The sequence below is a fragment of the Bombus affinis genome, chromosome 8, assembly GCF_024516045.1.
Source record: "Bombus affinis isolate iyBomAffi1 chromosome 8, iyBomAffi1.2, whole genome shotgun sequence".
NCBI lineage: Eukaryota > Metazoa > Arthropoda > Insecta > Hymenoptera > Apidae > Bombus > Bombus affinis.
Genome location: NC_066351.1, coordinates 8,642,783 through 8,668,400, shown reverse-complemented (window position 1 = coordinate 8,668,400; position 25,618 = coordinate 8,642,783). Strand labels below are relative to the sequence as shown.

General features: G+C 35.0%; 1 protein-coding gene across 9 annotated transcripts in view; it reads left to right on the top strand.

Moving 5' to 3' along the window:
• LOC126919557 (nucleolysin TIAR-like) overlaps positions 1-25,618 on the top strand; it is a 583,207-nt gene that overhangs the window by 541,967 nt on the left and 15,622 nt on the right. For all 9 annotated transcript variants that reach the window (XR_007711695.1, XR_007711694.1, XR_007711699.1 and 6 more), the window contains 3 exons: positions 11,929-12,109; positions 19,911-20,040; positions 22,276-22,517. Coding sequence is in view for 3 of the 9 variants with exons in the window: in XM_050728939.1 (XP_050584896.1) it covers positions 11,929-12,109; positions 19,911-20,040; positions 22,276-22,517 (553 nt within the window). In the remaining 6 variants the exon portion in view is untranslated. The remainder of the gene's footprint in view (positions 1-11,928; positions 12,110-19,910; positions 20,041-22,275; positions 22,518-25,618) is intronic.

Here is a 25,618-nt window from a genome sequence, read left to right as displayed (position 1 = left end):
TACGCAAGACACACACATCGACACAATCATACGAATGTTGCTTTTCGATATAAAACTTTGTTTCCGCCACTTTAACCCTTAATTATCTAAACGATATGTAATAATATCTATTATAATTTATAATATATTTATAATAGATAATAGATAATTCTATTATATTTATCTATGATATTTCTAATAGATAAATCTGTTATCGTTAAACCTGGTCTCAAATTATAGCGTATAGTGTTTTCTTTACAAGACCATCCAGAGAAATATATTTCTAAGATTACTAAATAATAAGAATATAACAATGCGCGCAGGTTCTTAAAGAATTAAAATCGTAAAACATTCGATAGTTGTTTTCATTTACTTTTCTTTCGAACACAGTCCATACAGATACAATTTTCGTGTCTTTTTCTTATAAATATCAACGTATCAAAGCTATTATACCCAAACATTCATTATGCATTCAAATATCTTTCCCATCGACAAATGCCCTGAACATTAAAACACGAAAAAGATCTTCGACTAAACTTCATTTCCAAAATATTCGAGTAACGTCACTCTTTATCGGCGCCCGATTTGGTATTAACTTAATCAATAGTGGCGGCAAGGGCGAAGAAACGTACGTGTTTCGAGAATAGCCGTACGTGTTTACAATTCAATCACCGGCCTGCCTCTTTACACCGCGTGCAGAGCGTCGTTACTGTAACAGATGAAGGTTAAGAGCGGCCATAAATTTTCTTTTCAACTTCGTTTATCCGTGCAGAAGATTCTCGCGCATCGGTCGTATCCGTGGTGGGACGCGTATAACGACGAGCCAGCAGATAATATCACAGACGAAGAGGAGAAGATAGGCTGTGGCTGGTTGCCGTGTAGGCGATAATCACAGTAGCGGCACGGCGAGTACGAAACAACGCTCATAAATAATAGTCGAGTAACCCTTCCACGTACGTTTGGATGCCGCGGCCGAGAGTTTTGGCGTGTTCACGTTTCGAAGCACGGTTTTCCCGTGGAACGAAACCGCCTATCCCAAGATTATACGGAAACTTTAACGGCCACGGTTACTCAGCCGTCTCGGCAAAGTATGGTAGGCGTGGTTTGAACCCGCGGGTTTATTAATCCTGATAATGTCCCTGCGGGGAACATGCGTCCGTGTTTATTGTTCAAGAATGCTCAGTAGTATAGGGCTTTACGTTCGTAACCCTGAAGCAGACCGACCTCCCAATTCCCTGTAATTAAATCTGGAGTGCTCATTTTAAAGATTATTAAACGGCCTCGTTGAATGAGAGACGTACTTAGCAAGTACTGTTTCGTTGCTCGAGTTCGGGCGCACGGGGCTAACGCGTGCTGCAAATCGAACAGTCAGCAGAGTAATAGCTTGTTTATGGCTGCAAGCAAGATGAAATTGATAGTGGCGCGTATTGTCGCGATAAGATCGATAGATGGTAATGCAAAGTGACGGAGGGGAATAAGCTGCTTGTAAGAAAACATTAGAGCCGTTACAGCTTTTTTAGCGGCATGTTACGCGAAACGAGAAGATCGTAAACCCTTTTTCCAGTTCTAGTGAACGAGACATTCCGTGGCAAATATAACGTTAAAATCTTACAGATGAAATAGAGATATCTTACGTTTTATTATAAACAGTGGATTGTTTAAACGATCGGAAGTCGATACAAGAGCTACTAAAATGCCTAAAATGTTGCAAGTTATAATGTATGGTAACTTGTAATATTAATCGATGCAAGCAGTCGACAAACAAACTTATGTTTGTTTAAGTTTTGTAAATAAACGGAGATATGAATCTTGGCGTTTCCTCGTAAAGATTGTTATCTCATGAAAGAAAATTTGATCTTAAAATTTTACAGCTTGATTGTAACATCAACTTAGAAATTATATTCGATCTCATCGTACGTTAATACATCGTACAATACCGTCCATAAAAAGACGTATCGCGCTATTTATAGCATAATCTGAAGAGATGGAAGGAACTGGCCCGGAAATACTCAGTTTTTTGTCATTATGAGTGGATCCATTAAATTGTCGTTAGTACTTGAACAGCATAAGAATGTACAAACTACAGTCAAAGTAATAAGCGAGAGACATAATACAAGGAAAAAAGAAATCCATTCAAAGACGAAGGTCGTTAAATGCTGCACGTTTGCAGAAAGAAGCTCATGATTGAACGTATCTTTTCTACATTTCTTATATGATTCATAGAATCGAAACTTTGCGTAGCTAGTCATTGAAAATATTTTAACATTCAATTGGACAAATAATCTAATTAATTTATAAACTAACAGTAGATCCTGAGTATCATATTTGTAATATATGTTGTCGTTAATTTCAACAAGTTATCATATTTATAGCCTCGGAATAGAATTGAAAATGCAACAATTTTCAATTCCGATTGAAATACCTTTCGTTATAATCTCTTAACAGTTAAAAGTATATTTTCTTTATAAACTGCAAGGTATTATACATATATTTTTATCCAATATACTGAGGAACAAGTTTATTAAAACCTTTGCATGATAAAACATGATTCTTAATTAAATTTTGAAGTTTAAAATCCTCTTAGATATTTGTTCAAATCCATTTAAAAGTTTTTCCAATTTCTGAAAAGATTTATTTAACTTGAGGCTCTTTAGCGAGAAAGACCAATATAAAGGACATAATCACATTCAAAATAGAATTTCTTTTCTCCCTTATATCGATTCTATAATCCTTGAAACATCATTTTTTCGATAGATTCTTGACAAATATAAACGACCATTCTGAAAATATAATCGACGAAAGAAGAAACATCGAATACCTTTGTTTCTGTCAAAACGGCAATTAACGTTAAACAATAACGACCACTTAAAGGAACATGCATAATAACGATTGTATTCTATAGGAAGCGTCGACGCACTTGGCAATTTTCTCGTACGTGTCGTTTTAACACGGATATTTTGCAGGAGGGTGATACATACGGCAGGAGTTAAGGCCAATAGCAAAGAAAAGAGAAAAAGAAAAAGAAAGGGAGAGGGAGTGAGGGCTTAGACAAGTGTGTAAGTGTAACCAAAACTCAAAGCAAGCTAGCTACGAACGTTATCTAATTTACCCTTTACTACAAAATATGTTTCATACTTTTTTCTTACTTTTTTATCTCTTTCTAATACCATTACTTCTTCTAACTTTTCGAATACCTTGATATTACATTACTTATATCTTTGTTGTACTTATTATTACCATAATTATACTATACATTCTCTTTAACTTTCCATTTTTCACTCTTCGTACTTTATATTATACGTTCTTGCGTGGAGAAAAATATCAGCACCGCTACCTGTTGTTGCAGCCATAAGATATTACGATAAACCAACCGGAAGTGGAGGCAACGAGTCGATGCCGATCTTGGCATCGACTTAAATCGTTGCCCGTTGATTTAAAGTAATATCCTATCGCTATTATTTTTCTCCGTGTATATACAGCTGTTCTCTCTTTCGTCCTTATTATTATTCTTTTTTTTTTTTTGTCTTGTTGAAAGATCATCGACACTCTATTATACAAGTATTCTTAGACGCGTACTATATTAATCAACGATTCGAAAAACTTTTGCAAGATAGATTTCTAAACGATTGTTTATTTCAAGGAACGTTTCGATATAGATATTTCGAGTCGTGTGTGTCTTAACGTTACGAGTGAGCGAACTGCTGTTTAGTATTTGATTAGAAGTATTGTATCGGATTGGTAGTCTTGTTTGGTCGTTTTGTTCAGGGCACTGAAAGAAAAGAAACAAGTCTTTATTAACGTGTAGTATTTAGAAACATCGGTGAAAATATCCTGTCAAATATGTTGCACAAATTAATCATCAATTTAATTTCCAATCTACACTTCTACCGATTCGAACGAATTTCTCAGGTTTGCCAAGCGTTATACGCGAGTAAGAGAACACGCGTAAAAGGAATAATAAAAACGGAAGCATAATAGACGACAAAGATATTTAAATGCCTAGTGAGAATTTTCCTTATCTTACAATTAGCCTTACATTTAATCCTGCTACCGCTTTCGAATTTTTATATCTCAGTCTTGCTCTCGTTTCAGCGGAAAAAAGAAACGTTTCATATTTTAACGCTTTGATATAAAATCGGAATAAAAATGATGCTTTCATATTTTCTTTAAATTTGAGAAATCTTTTAACGCTAGAAGAACACATTTAAGTGGAAAATGATCCAAGCAATGCAACAATGCTAGTAAGAAGACAAAAAAATATGCCATTAACGATATTAAGCAAGGATATGTAACACAAGGATATTGCCAAGCAATATGAACAAATTAACTTACTCTAATTGGATAATTTTTATCGATGGTCGAGAATGCTATACGTTTTTAAAGCAACGAATCCTTTTTTTCAGCACTCTGCATACGTACGTATATACATGTACAACGCGTGTGCATACGATAGAATGTAGCATATATAATACATACGTGTATGTACGTATTTAGCGACGTCATCGTTCGAATTTCGTTGAAAGTAATTTTCTGTGTCGTAACGTTTTATAATACAATAACGTTTTATGATACAATGTACACATTGGCTTCAGTATGCATGCTCGTCTATTTTTCTCTGTTTGAAAAATATTTTGACATGAGAATATTCTAAATTGTGCAACAAAATACATATAAAATAGAATGATAGGCAAAGCTACGGGATAAACGCGTTGGGAGAAAAGAGAAAGAGAGAAAGAAGTTGTACAAGTTGAGCAAGGTAAAACGGACGCTAAAGTACGCTGAATCTTTCTTCACTTTTTTCCTTCACTTTTAATAATTTCTTTTGTCTTTTTTTTAGTTTCTTAGTACTTTCACCTCTATTATTCCGCTGATTTAGTTAGTTAGAATCGAGGAACGGAGTAATCTTACGCTTCGTAAAAGATACAAATGTGTATGCACAAATCCTAGTAATAATTGCGAAGTAACATTGAACACGACAATTAGCAACTCGTGTGATATTTCGCACAATCTATTGTACTATTTTGTAACTATATTGTATGTCATTTTTTCCTTGTACTCACGTGCACTTTTACCTACGTGCACACTACTGCGTCGAATTGTGGTTATTAAATTTCGCCTTGGAAGATTTTACTCTTAACACTGTTCTAGTAATAACACATTTTGTTTTTTAGTCTTACTCAATCTACTTGATCATAGATTAGTGTTATGTAACATACACTGTAAAATGGCGAAACGAACATTATTTTATACCTAAAGTAATATTAATGTTACAGTATTGTCGATGAACATGAAACGAAGAATTCGGAAGGAACGATTTGAAAAATAATAATTTTTAATAGTGTTCACAATATCGAATACAAAAAATACACACTTTGAACTTTTTATAGGTAATAAATAATGGTAATTGCATTACGTTTTGTGATAACGGGAACTCGTGATATGAAATTTCTAATACGTTATATTTGTTTTGCATAAAATGGATAATAGATACGATATTATCCATAAACGTTGTTTTTAAATTTAATATACGTGTCATTGAAGACTTTTGTATATTTTTCTTTAGTAGGAAAATCATGTTACACGTTTAAGTTGGTTCGATTCACAGGCGTAATTGGAGGCTTTAAAACGTCGAAAATTAAGTTGGCAAAGCACTAGGAAAGGGAATGGTTCATACTTCACGTTTTACCTTTATATTTATCCTTTAAAATTCGCCTATACTAGATATAATGACGCTACTCGCTTTCGAATAATCGTATTCTACGAGCGTCATTATGATTGCAAAATAGGGCTGTTATCGCAGACAATGACTTAAGCGCTTCTTCAGTACCGCAAAACGGATAACAATTACGGAACAACAATTACCAGGTGCTGTGGTAAACCAAGAAAGAAAGACAAGTAAGAAAGAAGAAAAGGGAAGGACAATAAGAGAAGCTAAGGGCAGGATGGAGGGCGAGGAGGGAGAGAAAGAGAGCAGAAAAGCAATTTTTATCTTTTCATCCCGGTCGATATAACGCTTTAACAGGCCAGCGGAAAGTTATAAATACGGCGTCAGCCTGGGAACTAATTATTCAAATATCTGTAGATGGGCGGCAGTAAAGAAAAAGGAGACAGACAGAGGGAGAGCCGATGTCCACTTAAAGGCTGCTAGCATGAATTTACTCCGGGGGAATATTGGCGCGCTACGGGGGTAGCCAGTGCCAACGAAACTTCAAGTATCTACGTTATTTAAGGGGGGTACGAGATACGTACATTCGAGTTCCATCGTCGACCACTAGAGATTCCATTCGCCATAAAATGGAGAAAAGTGGAAACTTCCTTCCCGAGTGTAAGAAAGAACGAGAGAAGATATTGCGAAAGTCCAACATCGTCGGCCCTTCTTTTTTCCTTTCTCACTTTTCTGTTTTCCACCCTTTCTTCGTTTTCTCTTTCTTCCCTGCGATTCTCGACGCTCTTTCTCTCTCTCTTTCTTTCGCCTCTCTATTATTTTCTGTTCTCCTTTTTTTTCTTGTCTTGTCTCCATCCCCTTGTCGACGTTCTGTCCTTTTTTTCTTTCCATTTGATCTTGAAACTCCGGGACGCTACCGGTTCGCACGAGACTGGCACGGTCAAGGGAAAATTTCGAGTTTACCTCCTGAATTTCTTGTTGATCTTTCATCTGTTCGGGCTGTACCTGTCGGAACTGGCTGGCTAGCAAGTTATCGAGAATTCAGCCAAGTAAAAAGTTCCTAGATCCGCGCGATAAATCTAGTTAGCCGATCGCCAAGTTGTTCCCCCGGCCAGATAAGAATAAAGTTTCAGCGAGCATGCTCGGGTCGCCATTGATTGAGTGTGTGGAAGTTCGATTTAGCCGCGTTCGTGTAATCAGCTGCCTAATGAGCCGAACGCGGAACCTACAGGCTCTCCCGGTAATGGCGAGCCTTATGCCGACTATGTCTAAGCCACCAGCCATAAATCACGGATCACCTTCGCAACGACACGGCGAATCGAAGGGTCCAGTAAATATAGTAGCAGATAGATTTCCTTAAACGAGATATATCCGCTTCTGATGGCCGGTCGCGCACGCGAAATATAGGTCACTTATTGAAAGATGGTACGGAGGAAATGACGCAGGAAATTTCCTTGCTACGAGGTGTCACTTACTTTCACTATTGAATTTTCATGACTATTTTGAGAACGCGTCAACGTGAACATCGAGCAATCGAAAGTGGTATCATCGCGAGTTTTATGCGTTTCATCTATTTTCGCGAATAACTTTCGTACATTATTCGCAATTTGTGCTTATGTTTTAGAAGAAAATTCATGTTTATTTTTCTCAAGTAAATATTGCGTTATGGAAGAAAAAATTGAGGACGAAGTATGCACTTCGTGTCAAGTATGTAACTGATAAACTTGTTACGTTTTATCAGGAATACCACAATTACATGGCTAGTAAACTTATTTGAATGTAATTGTATGGCTATATACTTCATTTCTATGTCATTTGCAACAAAAAAAAATTTCTACTTTTGTATACGATTATTTAATATATTAATTAGATGATTTTTTTATACGATCACATTAGATCTTATTCAAACATTGTCATTCTTAAAAAGAATGAAGAGAACTCTTCTATTTAGAGATAAAAGAAATTCCTCTTTATTTAAACAATGAAACATTGCATTAATCAAAAAAAAAAAAAAAAATGCAACGATATTAATTCGAATAATACACGTTCATTTTCATTCTATCGTTAAGCAATATTTTATGAAAACGCTGGAATTATTTTAGATTAACTGTATTTCAATTGTACGGTTGTATATACATATATAAATCTGCTTTTTTAGTATATACAATCTGAAACAAGAGCTGATTACGAATCACTCAAAAGTCGATAAACTTTCAACGTGAATAAGCCCGGATAAAATTTTTGATCGCAAATGGTTACTCTTTCTATCTAAGGAAGCCTTTCGGGCGAACCGATCTCATCTCTACGATCTTTTCTTTTAAAGCTGATTTTCATTCAAAGAGTCTTGCCAGTATGAAAGCTTTATCATAGTATGGATCTATAGTAACTCCTCAATTTTTCAGCCTACTATCCCTTAAAGCTTTCGTGGCAATTTTTCGTATAGATCATCCGATATGAATTTCGATTTTTTCAACATTAAATCCGGGGAACGAAAAAGTATATTCGACAAGATCAGTTGGCTTTCTTTCCTATTAACTTAGAAATCGTAGATTAGCGATCAGATGTTATAGCTATCCTCTTGATCGATGGTTTCTCACGCGGAAAGCGTAAAAAGCATTATTATTAATGTAATTCCTAAAAATTTGCTTAAAAGACTTTTAAAAAAGATTTAGAAATCTTGTTGGAAAATTGATATTTGGAATTTTTTGTAAACACGAAAAGATCTGCGATTAATGCACGTTTAGGCAAAAAACAATTTTTTCAATTTGTAGTCTTTTTAGAAAGGATAAAATGTCCGACTTACAATTTAATATGCGTATTTTCGTATTATATTTATACAATTTTATATGTGATTTTTCAAGTTAAGTTAAATTCCTATTATACAACACTACACGGATAAAATATATAATAAAAACATAGGTCATTTGATTTATGTAACACATACTTTCTCTGCAATAAGTAACATTATGTATATAGTTTGTTGAAACACATTTCATGACTAAGAGATTGTGCGTGACATGGAAAATTTTACGGATGAAATACTTTTGTACAATAGTACAGATGCTTCGGTACAGATAACTTCTAGTGTGATTACTGATAACACAATCTTACACATAAAAATAAAGATTCCTGTTATCGCAAAATATGTAAATAAATAAGCATGCAATCATACACAAAGAATAAAAGATTTCTTGTCGAAGAAATTTTATTCCTTCTACACACACCGTTCGGGGAATATTTTACAAGTTACCTAATATTACATGGAAACAAGAACGTCGGCTTCTGTTCTTATTTTCTAATCTCATCCATCAAAAAACCATCCTTGCATTTTCCACCGATCGGTGTTCCAATAATCGACCGTTCCGTTAATTAGAATTCTATAATAATCAATACTCTATTGTATAATTAATAGAAACAACAGTCAGGATGGTAGAAGTTATCAGTTTTGCCAAAATCTCACAAAGATTGGTCTCACAAATCTCACATAGATAAAAGCCACAATTTCTTCGTCCGAAGAAAATTAAATTATATGAAAAACGAGATATTAAAAATCCAATCGTTGATCAAGCTCTTAGAACCTGTTACCATTTGTAGCGTTTAGCTCATTCAGCACCTTTGTCGCGTGATTTCATCGACCGACCGCATATCCTGTAATCTCTAAACGTCTCAAATAATGAAAGAGGAAAATTTACAGGCAATATCTAATGTTCGCGAAACGAGCAACGCTTTGACATTCGCCGTTCGGTCGACATCGATCGTCGAAAGCGTGGCAGTTCGAGGCCTCGTAAAAAGGAAATAATAATTTCATGGACACAAGAGAAAAATCGATATTATAGTGGCTACGTAAGCGTTTTAGCGGGAAGAAAATTTTTTAAAGCGAACCGATAACGCATGGGGGAGAAGGATGGGACAGAGAAGGAAGGAGGGAGTTTGAGACATTCCGAGAATACTGAGAATAACATTCAGGGGGCAATAAAGAGATAATGCCGAGCTTTCAGAAACGAAGAGAACGTCCCCCTGGTAAGTTCTTAACGGAACGTTCCAACGTCCTGAGAACCTTCTATCCTCGAACGAGGCAATTACAGGCTGTGGTTTACCGGTCGCGTTTACACCCATAGTCTGCTACCTTAGTATAGGCTAAGCCCCCGTACGATCGTAAACTTAGCTGACGGGGTTCAACCTCTTTGGCATTGCCGTTCGATATCTCGAACGGCTAGCCTGCTGCACCGAGTTCCGCGTCGTCAAACCTGACCCGTTTCTCCGGGTATCACCGATGCTAAAACAGCAAAGCAGACGCACCGGATAATAGTAAACAGATATCGGTGAAGTTAGTTTCTTTAACGTGTGCAAATTTTTCTTCGTTTACAGATAGAACCGATTATATTTTCTTACGATAGGAAACTAATCGATAAAATTGAATATCGCATGCATCGATGACTTTGTATCGTGTACCAGCTCAGTTTCTTAATTTTTAATTTTGCACTGAGTAGCGACATTGTTGCAGAATTCTAAGATTATTAAAGCACTGATAATTAGGTAATTGCATGTTGTATTTTTTCTTTCTTTTTTTTGTTGCCGCTTCAATATGAGGAACGAAAGAAATTAAAAGCGTAAATTCGATAAACTATCGACAAAATTTGCTGTCTAACGTTATCATTATTTGAGAATGCAGATATCATATATTATTGAAGATAGGTAGAGAGACTATAAATAAAGCAAACGTGCATGTAACTGTGTATACTTTCTAAAAGATAGTATCTTTTCATCGCTATTATATATTCTAAACCCATTAATTATCAATGGAGTATTCATGAATAAAAATTATATAAAATATTTCATTTTATCGTACCGGCTCTTTTTTTCTCATACAAGTTGTAGATGCATGCGTTCCATTAAGGTCCATTATTCTGGAAAACCATTCGGTTGTCAATATTCTATCATAAATATTATAACACATTGAACTCACACAATGTAGGTATATTCAAAGTAAATATTTTAATCCCTTTAAAATGCGTAGTATTTCAAATAATATAAATCACATTGAGACGGAATGCTGGTTACGTGTGAATATTTCTTTTATCGACACGTTTTAATATAGCCGAACACTGGATGCATAACCATATTAAATCAAAAATATTGAAATACATTAAAACGTCGAATATTTCTTTAGAATGGGGCAATTTTAAATCTCAGCTTTAAATGTTGAGTCAGAGAAAGATTTTCCATAATTCGAACGCACATCAGTTTTGCATTAGCTTTTACTCTGACAATAAGTATCGGAGCTTTCGATGAACTTATACATAGTTTATACATTAAACGTTCTCGAATGCGGTAGAAACGTCGAAATAACAGTTTTTTTGAAAATGTAAAAAAGAAAGTTGTTAATCTTCCGCTAGGTTTTCGTCGAGTTCCTTACTTTGTTAAAGTTACGAAACATTTCGGGCGTGATTAATACATTGCATAAATTAAATAGTGTTTTTTTTTTTGTTCATACTTTCAATGAAGGTTATTAATGATCAAACTACGAACTAAGTTTCTAAAGATAAAGCAATCAGGGATTTTAACTGGTTCACCAAATGGTGAAGATATTGATTATGCAGCCTGCCATTTAATAGCTCTATCAGACTGGTATCGGGATTAAAAAGCATTTAATATTCCGGCGATCGAATTTTATAACGTCGTTGCCATTCTCCACATATTTTATTTGCAATTTTACAATTAATTTCCGCAGCACAGCAAAGTTATATCTGGCAAACTTTGCAGCTAATTAGACTTAAGTGTAACTTTGATGTAAATTCGCGAAGCTAGTGAACTTTGCAAGGAACTTTAGATTACAAATTTGACAGTGTTAACGACTTTATTAATGTATCGGCATTGACGGAAGATCAATTTCTACTTTAAATATCCGAAATTCTAATTAATTATCCAATTTTATGCTAATCGGACGTTATTAACATAAGACAATTTTCTCTACATTTTAATATTCTTTACCAATTATCTTACTCCATTAAGATTTCATTATTATGTCCAACTGACAGTGACAAAAAAAGTGTATGATATATCTAAAGTATGTTAGAAAATTCTAAAGACATATGCATACAAATGTATGTTGAGTAACTAATATTTTAGAATGTTTAATGTAAAACATATAATGTATTAACAGGTAACGTAATCAAAAGAAAACACAAACAGACAAATATTTGTCATCACTTCGATCCACAGCATTATCTTGATAATGGAGTAAATCTAAATTTAACTAACATTTTTTATTTATTTATTTGCAGCAAACGCAAAACCATTGACATTCGATGAAGTGTACAATCAAAGTAGTCCGACCAACTGTACAGTATACTGCGGTGGACTAACTAATGGTCTAACAGAAGAGCTAATGCAAAAAACTTTCTCGCCTTTTGGATCCATCCAAGAGATTCGTGTATTCAAGGACAAGGGTTATGCTTTTATCAGGTAAACGTTAAATTTTTACATTATCTTCGCAAATTTATAACATACAATTTCCATATAAGAGTTCACGTATAAAAATCATGCGATAGTTGCTGTTAATATTTTCGTTTGATTAGTCGTTTATAATACAGAAAATAAAGCTGTGTACACGTGCAATGTTTCGAGCGGACGAAATTTACACAAATAACAATTGAAATGTTTCGTAATTAAAACTACAAAATTCGTGAAAACATTCGTAAAAATGTAATACGATATCGCATCTATAATAACGCGAACAATAATTAACTGGCAAACTTTTCCAGCGTGAAATCCTAGCAAGGTATAATTTTCTATTTTTATTCTTTTAATCCACGGTAAAGTTCCTCGGTGGTTCAACGATTGTTTTAGAAAATTAGTGGTCTACAAAACTTGTAGTATATACGAAGACAAGCGCAACGTGGGCAGTTCTTTCGAAACTTATTAATTTCAAAAGTTTGCTCGCGTAAGTGTACAGCTCCGACGATCTCTCGATTCTTGACGTCCCTGAAGACTGTGGCGCATTGTTGTTGAAATGTCGTGGTGATATACGTTACGTGTAATATCTCTCGGAGATGTCAGTGCGACGGGAAGTCCCCACGGTGAAGGTAGTAGCGTTGAAGTACGCCGCAGTCAGAGATCATCGCGTGGAAGAAAGCGAGCAAAACGGGAGTTAAGCTGATCGATAGAAAAAGTTCTCACGTACAACGCCGAGTTTGAGATAATAAATTCTTCACGCTAAAGCCGGATTTCCTTCCGGCGGACAAAAAGTTTTAGGACCGGCTATTCTAATTGCTAGATATATTAAAGTTATTAGTTTTGCAAACTAATAATAAGACTCATAAAAAGTTATTTGTAGACTGGTCGTAGTCGATCTCCGGAAATCATTTGTCTTAAAAGTTTATTAATTAACGTTATCTTTCTATGATATACATATGTCCTTATTTGTTGGGAAAAATATTCTACTTAAAATATTGTGCCTTATTCCTAGGTCAACAATAAAATATAAATTCATGGTATGTAGAATAAATATAAATGATAAAACTTGTGGAAGAAAATTCTTCTTAAATTAAAATAATTAACTCATAATTATGTCATATGCTAATCTATCTACTTTGGCCTCCTCGCTGCCATTTACATATCACCATCTTTCTCGTATGTTGTTGTAGTATGTGGAAGCTATATTAGTCTCTATATAAGATTGCTCCAATTTCTACATATAATTAATATCATAATTTTTCCATAAATTACATATAATTTGATCATATAATTAAACAACGAATGCGTTTATGCAAATTCATACGTTTATGAACATAATTAAAGAATTTGCACTTAAATGTGCTTTTTCTTTTAAATATTTGTAACAACCAGCATATATTGTGTGTGTATATATATATATATATATATATATATATTACGTGTACTCTCTATACGTGTACTCTACTATTTTTATACATTAAAATTTTTCATAACGCACGAATATTCGCAGTCAGATTATATGAAAAATATGAAAATTGAGTGGATCTTATAGGAGAGACGCTAAATACATCAATTATAAAATCGCGAGTGAAAAATGAATACTATAAGAGACAGATATTTAATGGAACGGAAGGGACGATAAATTCACTTAATAAATATCGACGTAAAAAACGTATAGTTTAATTAACCGTACTTTACGTCGGTTTAATAAAATGCTAAAAAGTATAAATTCGAGCCAACGTTCCTTTTTGCCAAATTTCGCTTGGCAAGCGTCTAAAATCGAAAAGCAAGAGGCAGGATGCGTCACGAAGTTTACCGAGTACACTGATAACACGATGATGTCTTTAACCGAACTTTTGGCATCTGACAGGGATGCAATGATGCTTTCAAAATTGATAGCTGATTTCGGAATGCGGCCAGAATCACTTGCGTATTCAATCGATATCTTCGAATATCGGTACGTCGTCATACAATTAGAGTGAAAATAATCATGACTCTGCAATTTCAGAGACCACGTACTGCAATCATGAACTTCTCTCATTTGCCTCCAGGCAAATTGTGCGTGATACAATCCGTTCCACGTGTGATTAGTTTCAGTTTTCAATTCAAGTCGTCGTGCGGTAATAAAGACAATTTACTTTTAACGGCAGCTATGAAATTATTTTTGTTCGAGAGCTTTAATTCCATAAAATAAAAATTTGTGACACTAATGAAACTGTAAAATAGATTTGTACAAGTACGGGACATACATAGCTGAGTCCTTAAATTATTAATATTTCAAATGTATTTTTATTAAACTAAAATAAACTAATACATAATAATAATAATTGTTTATAGTATATATATTATATACAGGATGCGGTCGAATAATACGTACAAGCAGGCACGAGATGATTCCTTATGGAAAAATAAGAACAAAATATGGAATAGAATTTTTTCAGTTAAGGCTTAGTTTACGAGAAAATCGAGTTTGAAAATTTATGAAGTATATTTGAATATGGCTCTATCCGGACTAGGCAGGATTAAATAATCGACAGGAAGTTATTCTACGTGTGAAAATAAGTCGAAAACGTAGAATAACATTTTTTCTCAAGACGCTTTGTTTGCGAGAAAAATAAATTTGAAAATTTATCATACGCGTGTACTAGGTCGGTTCTTAACTAAACGTGTTCGAACTTTATTTTCTTGAAAATGAAGCCCCGAACGGACAAATTTTATTCTAAATTTTCGACTTATCTTTACACCTCCTGAACAATCTCCTGTCAAGTATATTTGATAAATTTTCAAACTTGATTTCCTCGAAACCTAAACCTGAAATGAAAAAATTTTATTCCATATTTTATTTTTATTTTTTCATAAAGAATCAACTCGTGTTCGCTTGTATACGTTATTCGGCTGCACCCTGTATACTATAATAAATAAGGTATTGTTCTCTCATATAGTTGTCTTTCTTTCATAATCTTCAAAGCAATTGTTGTATCTTACGTACAGCTTTGAGGTCGTAAAGGCTCAACCAGTTATGAAAGTCGTAAGTTTTATCACTTTATCCACATTTTTAAAGTTCACATAGTGATCATTCTCATCGTATTTATAAAAGCGAGAATTATTGAACGTCTGGCATACATTTAACGTAAATGAGATTGCACGATGGAACGTATTATTATCTAATTGTACCATCAACATAGTTAACATAGATGCGAAAAATTTATAAATATGTACATTATGTACATAATACATATTTTATCTAAAAACGAATAAGCGTATCAGTTATTTTTGTATTTGTAGTAAATTCTTATACCTTATGATAACGTACAATTCTTATGCATTCCTCCATAGATAATCTCACTCGAATTTTCAAGCGAAAATAGCAAAAATATATTTTATAAAAAATTAGTCAGAAATGATTTTCTACTTCTGTGAAAAGGTTCTAATTGATTTTGTTCTTCAACTATGTATTCCAATCCATCTTTCGCCCCTCATTTCAATTACTGTGATTTATTACTAATAGATAGGTAACGACAGCTTATCCGACAAGTTATTCTGCAATACAATTCATTGAAATAATGATCAGTGCGATCAATATATTATCGTTTCCATCGATATACGAGAATAAGGTGGCATTCACAAGCATCGTAATTTTTTTCTACTTTCTCACACTTTGCCACGTAAATACACATATACGCTACAGAGAGTAGACAATACACGTTCGAATAATTGAATTCTATTGTCAAGAGAAATGAAGGCTATCAAATAACTCGGATGACTCAAGGAATCGCCTCTGATTCACGACTAATGCCTTCGCGGCTACTTACGTGGGGGAGAGAATGTATATCGTTCTCTGATCGCTAATCATATTTACCGTCTTGCTCGTCCCTTTCTCTCTTTCTAGCTCCTTTGTTGCACGTGGTATATACGCCTATCACACACGCATACCTTCTGTGGCAGCCAATCACACGTTCTAAAGTTCACGTGCTATGTTATCGCAATAACGGCATACATCATCACGCAATACCTTTAAATGTCCATTTCACGATTAGCCATTGTTAGAATGCAATATGGCGATATTTTGCGTGACGGAAGAACGATCATAATGGACGCGAGTAACAAAGATCGACAGATCGGAGAAACATTTTCACTTTCGATGTACATACATATATATCGTACCAATATCTTTTAATCCTTTTACGGTATAATAAAGCGGCGAAAAATTCAAAATGGGCAATTCATAGAATAATCAATGTTTCTCAAATATGATTTCTTTAAACTCAGAAATTTCTACCACTTGTGTCATTCTTTGACAACAAATTGACTCACAGAAACGAATATGTAATTCGTATTTCGAGAACTAATCACTGATCTTAGCGTAATGAAATTGCGAGATTCGTGATAAATAGAATCGAGCATTCGATTTGACTTCTGAGAAGCATATTTCATAGTTCGCTCAAGATTCTCTTTAAAAGAGTTTAAAGGCGATCAATTTTCCTCCTGAATCGGAAAACTAGGAAGAGTATGAGAAGACGGATTCAAAACAAGCGATGCTTGTGGAAGAAAAAGGCGGATCATAAGGAGGCGAAAAAACTCTTTCTCCGTAGCAGTTCCTTCGAGTCTGACTTGGTCGACGTTTCTCGCGCACGTTCTATGCTGTTCGGCATCATTCTTCTTTCTTGTAGTCCCGCCGCTAGCAACCGCTGTTACCCCAGTATCTCTTCGTATGTCTTCTGCAGTTCCGCCACCCGCGGACAATGTCCGTCGTTCGGATATCTTCCGTCTAATTGCTCTTCCCTCTTTCATTCTTCTATAGTCAGAAACTCCGGAAACGAATATCTCGGGATGACGTATGGACTTACTCTTGGATACACTGTATAGATCGTTGCAGAGGAGTGAAAAAGAAGTATGGAGGATGTAAGAGAGGCGAAGAAAAAGAGAGAGAGAGGTCCTTTCTTCTCGGTGAAAAGAAAGAATCTTATCTACTACTGGTTATCGGTCGAGCTTTGGACGATGTGAGAACGAGGCGATGGCAGAAAAGGGGTTGGTTGCTGACGATGACCATCCTTCGTCGTACTCGAAGACGTGGATGGAGAATGAACTCCTGGACGGAGCTCCTATTGTGGCAGTCCCGGGCGAGGATGTTAAAAGTGACCTAATCTCTCGATAAATTCGATGATTTTTCGTTGGTCCTCGCTGGCAGCCGGTGTCGTATTCGTCAATCCACGATCGAGCTCTCGTGAGACGCTCAAGCGACGAAAATTGATCGAATTTTGTTGGGAAACGTGCTTGGAATGGACAGCCGATAACTGATATACGTTTTAAAGTAACTGGATATGGGATACGAGCATTGAAAGTGCTACCACCTAGTATTCGAATACTCCCAATCTTCTTTTTTTTTTTACAAATATTAGCCTGCTCTTCTTTACGACATTTTGTATTTTAATATCAATGCAGATATTTTGCTGTGAATTTTATTTTTCAAAATATTGCTATTTAGTTTTCCTATTTACGATATAAATTGAATATGTTTCGTTTCAATTCGGTTTTTATATTATATGTATTATTATCCGTTCATGAAGCCTATAAAAAGAGGAATAAACGATAGCTTTTACCTACTTTGTTAAATTCAAATTCATTTATCGAAGTTATAACAACTAAGTGTAATAAAGTGTATAATTAAAAATGTTCGCGTGTACTGGAAGTTATAATAACGCGACTCGCTGCTGTTTCTTGCAATTGACAGTAAAATGATCAGCGAAACGATATTTTACTTGGCACAATAAAGCTTTCGAATCATAAATACGAAATAAATTATTCCCGTTACAAAATCAGTTTATCTGGCCACGTAATTGAATGCTTTACAAAGCACGTTATCCATTGCTGGGATTTATACGTGCAAACCTGAATCCAAAGCGTTTCTCAAGAAACAATAAAGTTACTTCGCTCATTGCTACGTTCGTCAAACAATTCAAAGGCATGTACAATACACAAAAACAGGTATTACGTTAAAAGAAACCATTTATCAATCAGAGTTACCGCTTGATTCTGAAGACTGCTATTTAAAAATGCATCTTTCTATACAATCTGTGACACAGCATCCACGATGTACAAGGAATAGAGTATAATATACAAAAGATTTCATACAGATCAAATTAAACGTAACGAAATAATAGAATTTCAACTTAACAATATCTTGCCTAAGTACCTTGTTATATTCTGCTAAAAAAAAAAAAAATAAAAGAAAAGACACGATATGCGAGAATTAATTATTGTCCTTTACTTTTATAGTTTAAAGTTTCTCGAACTCGCTGCATCGTAATGCAACCCCGTTCATTAACGAACGGAAACTGCAGCCTGAATCCTGCAGGGCAAGCATCCGTATATAAGATTATCTTTATAATGCCTCTAAAAACGACGTGTTTATGTCCGGCCACACGGCATAACGTACCCCCTTCAGCAGCCGGTTACATAGACGACATTTACGAGGACATACCACCCCCTCGGCCCATCTGAATCTTGGTTGAATGCCAAATGGCAAACCTTAACCTCGCCGTAATTGAAGGACTCGATAAATAAAGGCTACGTCTGCGTTTTCAGTAATGCGATCCGGCTGTTATCCGGTGCGAGCAGCGGCATTTTGATTTTCGCCTGGTGTAATAAATAAATAATCCGCGACAAAGAGGAAGATAAAGCCGACCGATAGGAGTAGCAGCAGGCCATGCGGTTAACTCGGTCGTTATCGACAAAATGATAATATCACCGAGGGTAGAGGGTGTTTGTTCACATGCTCGATACACTTTGAACGCTCTCCAAACTGTATGAAATTCAAAGTAGCACCGCACGATATACATATACGTGAAACTACGATTTAACATGGAATCTCTAGATCCACGGGTATAATCTAGATTCGGCGGGATTCACAATTATCGTGCTTATTCGTGCGCACGGTAAACTCGCATAAATTAAACTGCAAGAGTCGCTGAGAGCACTAGTAGCCGACCATTTCGTTAAAGCTACGATAATAAGGTTCCGTGTAACTGGCGGAAAAAAGTGCAGCCAGATCGTGCTACATATTTTTCCTCACAGGCGTGTACGCGTATTTGTAAATTCCGTCTATCCTCGTAACACGTGGCGGCAGCAAATACGCTTGAAACGAATTTTTAACGCCCGTCCTTTAATTGCTTTTTAGAAACAGGCTACTATATGCATAATTGTCTTTACATATCATCGCCAGCTCTCCTCTCAGCTGTCTCTAACAAAAATCCGAAATTTCGATGTTGCCTCTCTAGGGATAATTTGATGTAACGTGTTATAAAGATTTATTAAAAAATATTACAGCGCGAGATCGTAGATTTCAACGAAGTCCCTTTCCATTTTCTCTTCGTCTCTTTCCTTTGGGAATTTTGGACAGTATTACTTAAATAAAATATGTGAAAAATTGGGACAGTTAAGATAAAGAATTGATGTAATCCAAACCCTCATTTAGTACTATTGGACGATAGATAATTCACAAACGTTTGAAATAAACTACTTCATTTTTAAGTATTTTGTGAAACGTGATGAAATTGTTCAATACGCGACACTAGAAAAGATTTGATGACAAAGACACATTTTTTGTCTATCGAATAATTCTTTTGTCGAAATAATTGCTCTTATTTATCTGTCTGTCAGCACAGGTGGATTTAAAATGGAAAGAGACATTGTTCTTTTGAAATAATTGACGATCGTCGAATTCGTTGAACCTTAAAAATTATTAAGTGTGAAAGCATTTGAACGAAACGTTGAGAGCTAATCTGAAATTCGTGGTTTGGTTGTATTTCAGGTTTTCTACCAAAGAATCGGCGACACACGCTATTGTGGCAGTACACAACACCGACATCAATGGTCAAACGGTGAAATGTAGCTGGGGCAAGGAGAGCGGGGATCCGAACAATGCCCAGCAAACCGGACAGGTAAACGTTCGCTCTTTTATCGACCTCTCATGGAAAGAGGAAGCAATGAAATTCGCGACAGAATTCTGGATAAAGTTTGAAACGAGACGCTTAAGATAAAATTTCAAATAAAGTTTCCAATCACTTCTTCCATCGATCGCGGAAAATGGCAACAACGCTGGCCAACTAAGAAAGGGAAATAAAAGGCCTTTGTACATTCTCTTTCGTAATTCTTCGAATATAGTGTGTGAAAAATGAATAAAGATACAGAATATTGTAACGGGGATAAAAATGGGGATACTTTCAGAATTCATACTATACGTATATCATGATTAATACGAAAGATCGAATGAAATCGATATGAATTCAAGGAGAATATCCTTCAGCAGGTTTATGCTCGAACTATGTTTTAACCTCGAGATATGTGCCAAAGATCCTAGCAATTAATACCAAGTCCACTTCGAACTAGAACATGAGTTCGGTTTGAATTAGGGATTGAGATATCTTGGCAAATGCATTATCATATAAGTCCGTTCGATCGTATTGTATATATGTCCTTGGTAAGCATTCTATATAATTGAAACTAAATAAGAGGCAAGCACGATTTCAAAATAGGTCTCTTAAATTATCGTGCGATTTTTATTTTTACTATTTACTAAATTACAAGCGAAAACAAGTAAACCGAAATACACGAAAAATGTTCATTTCATTAAGGATACGTATCTTAATAAGATTAACAAGAAGAATATTTCTCATTTCGTTAAACATACAATACATACTAATATCTGCGAACGTTGATCGTATCGAAGAGAAACGCAAGGCACAAACGTATCGCGCCTCGTTACCAAGAATAAATCGCAAAAAGCAGCCTCCTACGAGATATTGGAAAAAGGAAATAGTTACAGTATTCGATTGCCTGTTTCATCCGGTTCGGGCTTTGCGTTCAGTGCATGACCGACTGGTACGAGCCTAGTAGAAGAGTAAAAACGGAAGGAGGAAGGGAGGACAGGGAATCGGGCAAGATTCCGGTCTATTCACGGGTCTTGCTCTAAAGTGTGTCTGTCGGGTCTCTTAGCAATTAGCGCCGGTAGGACGAGTAAGTACGTCCGATCTGGGAATGGTAGCCGAAGTACGCCCTCTTCTCCCTTGTACTCTCCTCAGCAGTACTTCCGTCCATCCATCCACTGTTACTCGGCCCGTGACATCGCTCTAATTGATCCCTATTCCCATAACGCGCTTCTCCCACGAGTAGTACCGGGATATCGCATTACTACGTATCTCATCATGCCTCAGTCTCATACTCGACGCAGTTGGTCTGCTTTCATGTTCGATCTCCTTCTTAACCTGGCTAAATTAATCGCCAGGTGGTGCACAGGATAATTCACGTCTCAAGATTTTGGCTTGTTCGCATGCAGCTTTAGAGGGTGTGAACGTTTAGATTCCGATACAATTTCTGAAAATACAGTGAGTTACGAAAGTATCCAAACACTTGCAGAAGTATTTTATGAATATATTGGGTTGTAAAACGATTGATATTGCATCGATGCATTTAGAATGCGCATCAAGTAAATCCAGTTTTCTTGATTTTCTAATTTCCTTGTTACTTGAAGACCAGAAAGAAGTATTTATCTAATAGCCTGTATAATATAATTTCATCAAAATGATTAAAAACACAAGAAACTTCAAATATTCCGATACAACTTAAAAGATTTAGGAATGCTGGGTACCTAGGATATTCCCGTTAAAGAGAACAGCACTGGATAAAAGAAGCAACACTTCGTACATATATAACATACTTTTCTCCAATTCCTAATATCATTTGTACTAAATATACGCAAATACAAAACGTAGATGCCTTGTTGGTCATATAGCATCGTAACATTTAAAAATCAGGCGAACGTTACAAAAATTAGTTACCTTCCAAGAATCTATAATCTATAAAAACAAAATTAGCATTTCTTCTTTCTTTCTATTTTCAATCTGACCGATCCAATCCATTTCCCACGCGAACAATATTTCCATCGAAAGATTTTTCCAGTAACCATCCACAGGGAAAATTCCTATGAACTTAACGGCAGCGCATTACAATAAACGCGGAGTCTTTGATGCAATAACGATTTAACGGCATATATGAGGCATTAAGATGAGTTTTAAACGAGCAGTATTAGCATCTTTAACCGTATAGAGATGGTTAAGCATAAAATCTAGGCGATGCTCCTAGTCTTTTTTATTTCATTGATCACTGTGCTCTTCCAGGCGTTATCGTCGGCGACGTACCCATACTACGCGGCGGCAGCAGCTGCCGCCGCGGCGGCGGCAGGCGTCGCGGGTGTCGGAGGCGTCGGTGGCGTCGGCGGAGCTGGCCAGCTAGGATACTGGTATCCGCCCCAATCTTATCCTACGACAGCGACGCAGATGCAAGCTGGTGGCTTCCTCCAAGGAATGCAAGGATATACTTATGGACAGTTCGCCGGATATCAACAGGCGCAGTACATGGGGTAAGCTCCCTTATGCTTTTACCGTACAGGATAATTCTGTGATACTATACACTATCGGCTAGATACTTAAGTTCGTTACAAATGGTGAGGATAAACGTGACTTTTATTTCGTAAATTGTATTCTTCTTGCATTGAATTTGGTGTATTATAATGTAATCGTCGAGAAGGTAATATAATTTTAATTTGAAAAAATAGGATTGAAATATCATTAGAACCGCAGTGTTTTTTTCTTCTGATGTATGGCTACTTCACTGTGAAATGATATGGAATGAGTTATGTAGCGTCAGTATTGGACTCGCTGAATTTATCATATTTCCTTGATATAGGTGTTAATGAATATTAAACACCTATGAATAGTATTATTCTTGAATCTTCTTTTATATATATCATATTTTTTATAGATGAGATTCACTAAATATTATTTATACATTGGTACACATTTCGAATTGTTGGAAGTGTAGAAGCAGTATTTAATTAAAGAATTAAATTTCCTATATAATATTTTAAAATTTGTCTTCTTGAGAGATAAAATATTTCAAATTAATATTAATGTACTGCATACTTCAAAAAATAATCTAGAAGACACGGTGACATACAATCTAATTTAATTGCTGTCTTTATTTCTTTATTTATAACTAATTATCTGTACCTTATACTAACAAAAAGACTTATAATGCAATAGTGGAGAAGTATTAAATATACTTGTTCCGTTATGAATCAAATTATCAGTTTTAACATGAAAACGTACTCCTACTGCTCTGTTATCATTAACAAACTACTAAATATATTAAAAATGAATAATAACTAACAAAACTTTTAGAGACGAAATATAAACGAAATGAAAACAAAATGGCAAAAACCTTTTAGAAGATGTTCATCCTACTTAAAACCTACACCAACATGTTGAATATAGTGTAACCCCTAACCATCCTAGTCTCATCATTGATCTTAATCAATTAGGCGAAGTACCGAGTAGCTAATATATACCACTAAACGTAAACATAGCTCAGTAGGTCAAGTCAGTTCTTATAACATCGTAAGTTAAAACGTTGGCTGAAGTTAATGTACGTCGCTAATGTTCATGGCACAATAGTCTGCAAATGACCGATGAAAATTGCACATTATTATACATCGTTGAATTCGTAGTGAAATCCCCGACAGAAATAAACTAACATTTCCTGCGAAATGCTAAAAAAAGGTATAGAGTTATAGTCTTTAAAAATTATCAATTTCTATGTACAGTGGTAAATAATTAGTAACTTTATGTTTTTACTAAGTGTAAGAATAAAATTACCTAATAGTTATGTATAATAAATCTGTGATATTGATAAAAGGATCTCAGAACTTGTGATATTTTCATGTAATATTTCCATTCTGTTCTAATTATGATTACAAAATTATAGATGAGATATATCTGATATCTGAAAGATATTTGATTTTATTACAAAAGTCAGTGATAGAAAACTGGAAAGCTATACTTTCCTGTCAACTATTTTCAACTTTTAATTTCTAATACACGTGTATTAATAATCAATGATCAAAAAGTCAATTTACTACTCAATAAAAAAAAATAGCTTTTGTTCTACTATTTACGTAAATGTGAAAAACAAACGAGTGCTATTCTTACCGATTTGTTACCGATCTGATTTGTTACGAGTATCTATTGTCTTCGTTTTCGTACACATACCTATCTTTCTGTACAAAGAACCAGGATCAATTGCAGCTAGATAGTTATTCGAACCTAGGTAGTTACTGCACAGGCAGTTACTTGAAACGAAACTATGTACTTTTGTTGAAACGAGTTAAGTGACAGCAATTCGTTTGATTCCAGAAAATAAAAGTAGACAAACTTTAACAATACGCTGCTCGATTTTCTGTTTCAATTTCCCGAACGAAGACAGTAGCTTCACACATACCGACTATTTATATGTATAAATATACGATATAAAGAATATATTTATTATTATGTAATTGGTAACTTTGTATACCAATAAGATTTTATAGCTTCTTTATAAATATCTTTCATGAATTATTAATATTTCATTCGCTTTAAAGTTATAATACAAATTATTTCAAACAACAAATATGCTTGCTTTATCTAACGCGATATTATATCAAATTTTGCTAGTACGAACGATTATATCAGGCTAAGACTTCCGGCTATGCTGGTAATAAAACGGTGAATAAATTTAATTGAAAATTTGACGATGTCATAAAATAGTAAATATTGCCAGCCTTTAAACTGTAACCTGAGAATGTGTAGAGCACAAAAGAGCACAACTTTTAAGGATCACATAGTATAAAGGCCAAGGTAATTTCTAGGATAGAATATCTTTCGACGCTTTTACGATCTATGAAATGACGCCCTTAAAGTGGGTATCCGAATGCTTCTGGAGTATTCTCAGGACTGTAAAGTAGAAATGGTACACGTTCGAAATAAACTAAAGCTCTCAATTGTGTGCATCATACGCTGAAGGGTTGGGACTGTCATTTTACACTCCCTATGAGATTTGAGCGGCACAAAAGCCAAGGAAACGTCAGACATACTATACATTATTTTTAAATATCACCTGACATTAAATTTATCCTTGACAAATCGATGGAATTTGAATAAGATGCACCAGTTGAGCTTAAGATAGATCACAAAACACGAAGGGAGGGAAGGGAAAGAGTATCTCGAGAATAATAAAGTAACTTCAGAAAATGTTTACTGACTATTGAGCTTCTTGTTTTACTACGTGCCGTATAATTGATGGCATTTAATCAATCCCCAAATCGCCACATTAAATCAGTTCACTCGAATTTACATATCCTTTGGCGAATTTAACCATATTCGAGTTTCCATTTACGTCTAACCCGCGTCACATTTGCTAGCTATAGCAACTAAATTTATTTACTTGTATCATAAATGAAGTCATTTGCATTCCCCGAAATAATTACGTATTATATATTATGTAATTTATATATAGGTACATACAATGCTTGGTATATTTGATTTAGAATTACACTTGAACTACCAAATCCATAGAAATGACAATTTCTGATTGCGTTTACAGTTACTAAAGATACGCAACTTACGTTCATCAAATTTAATATTGACT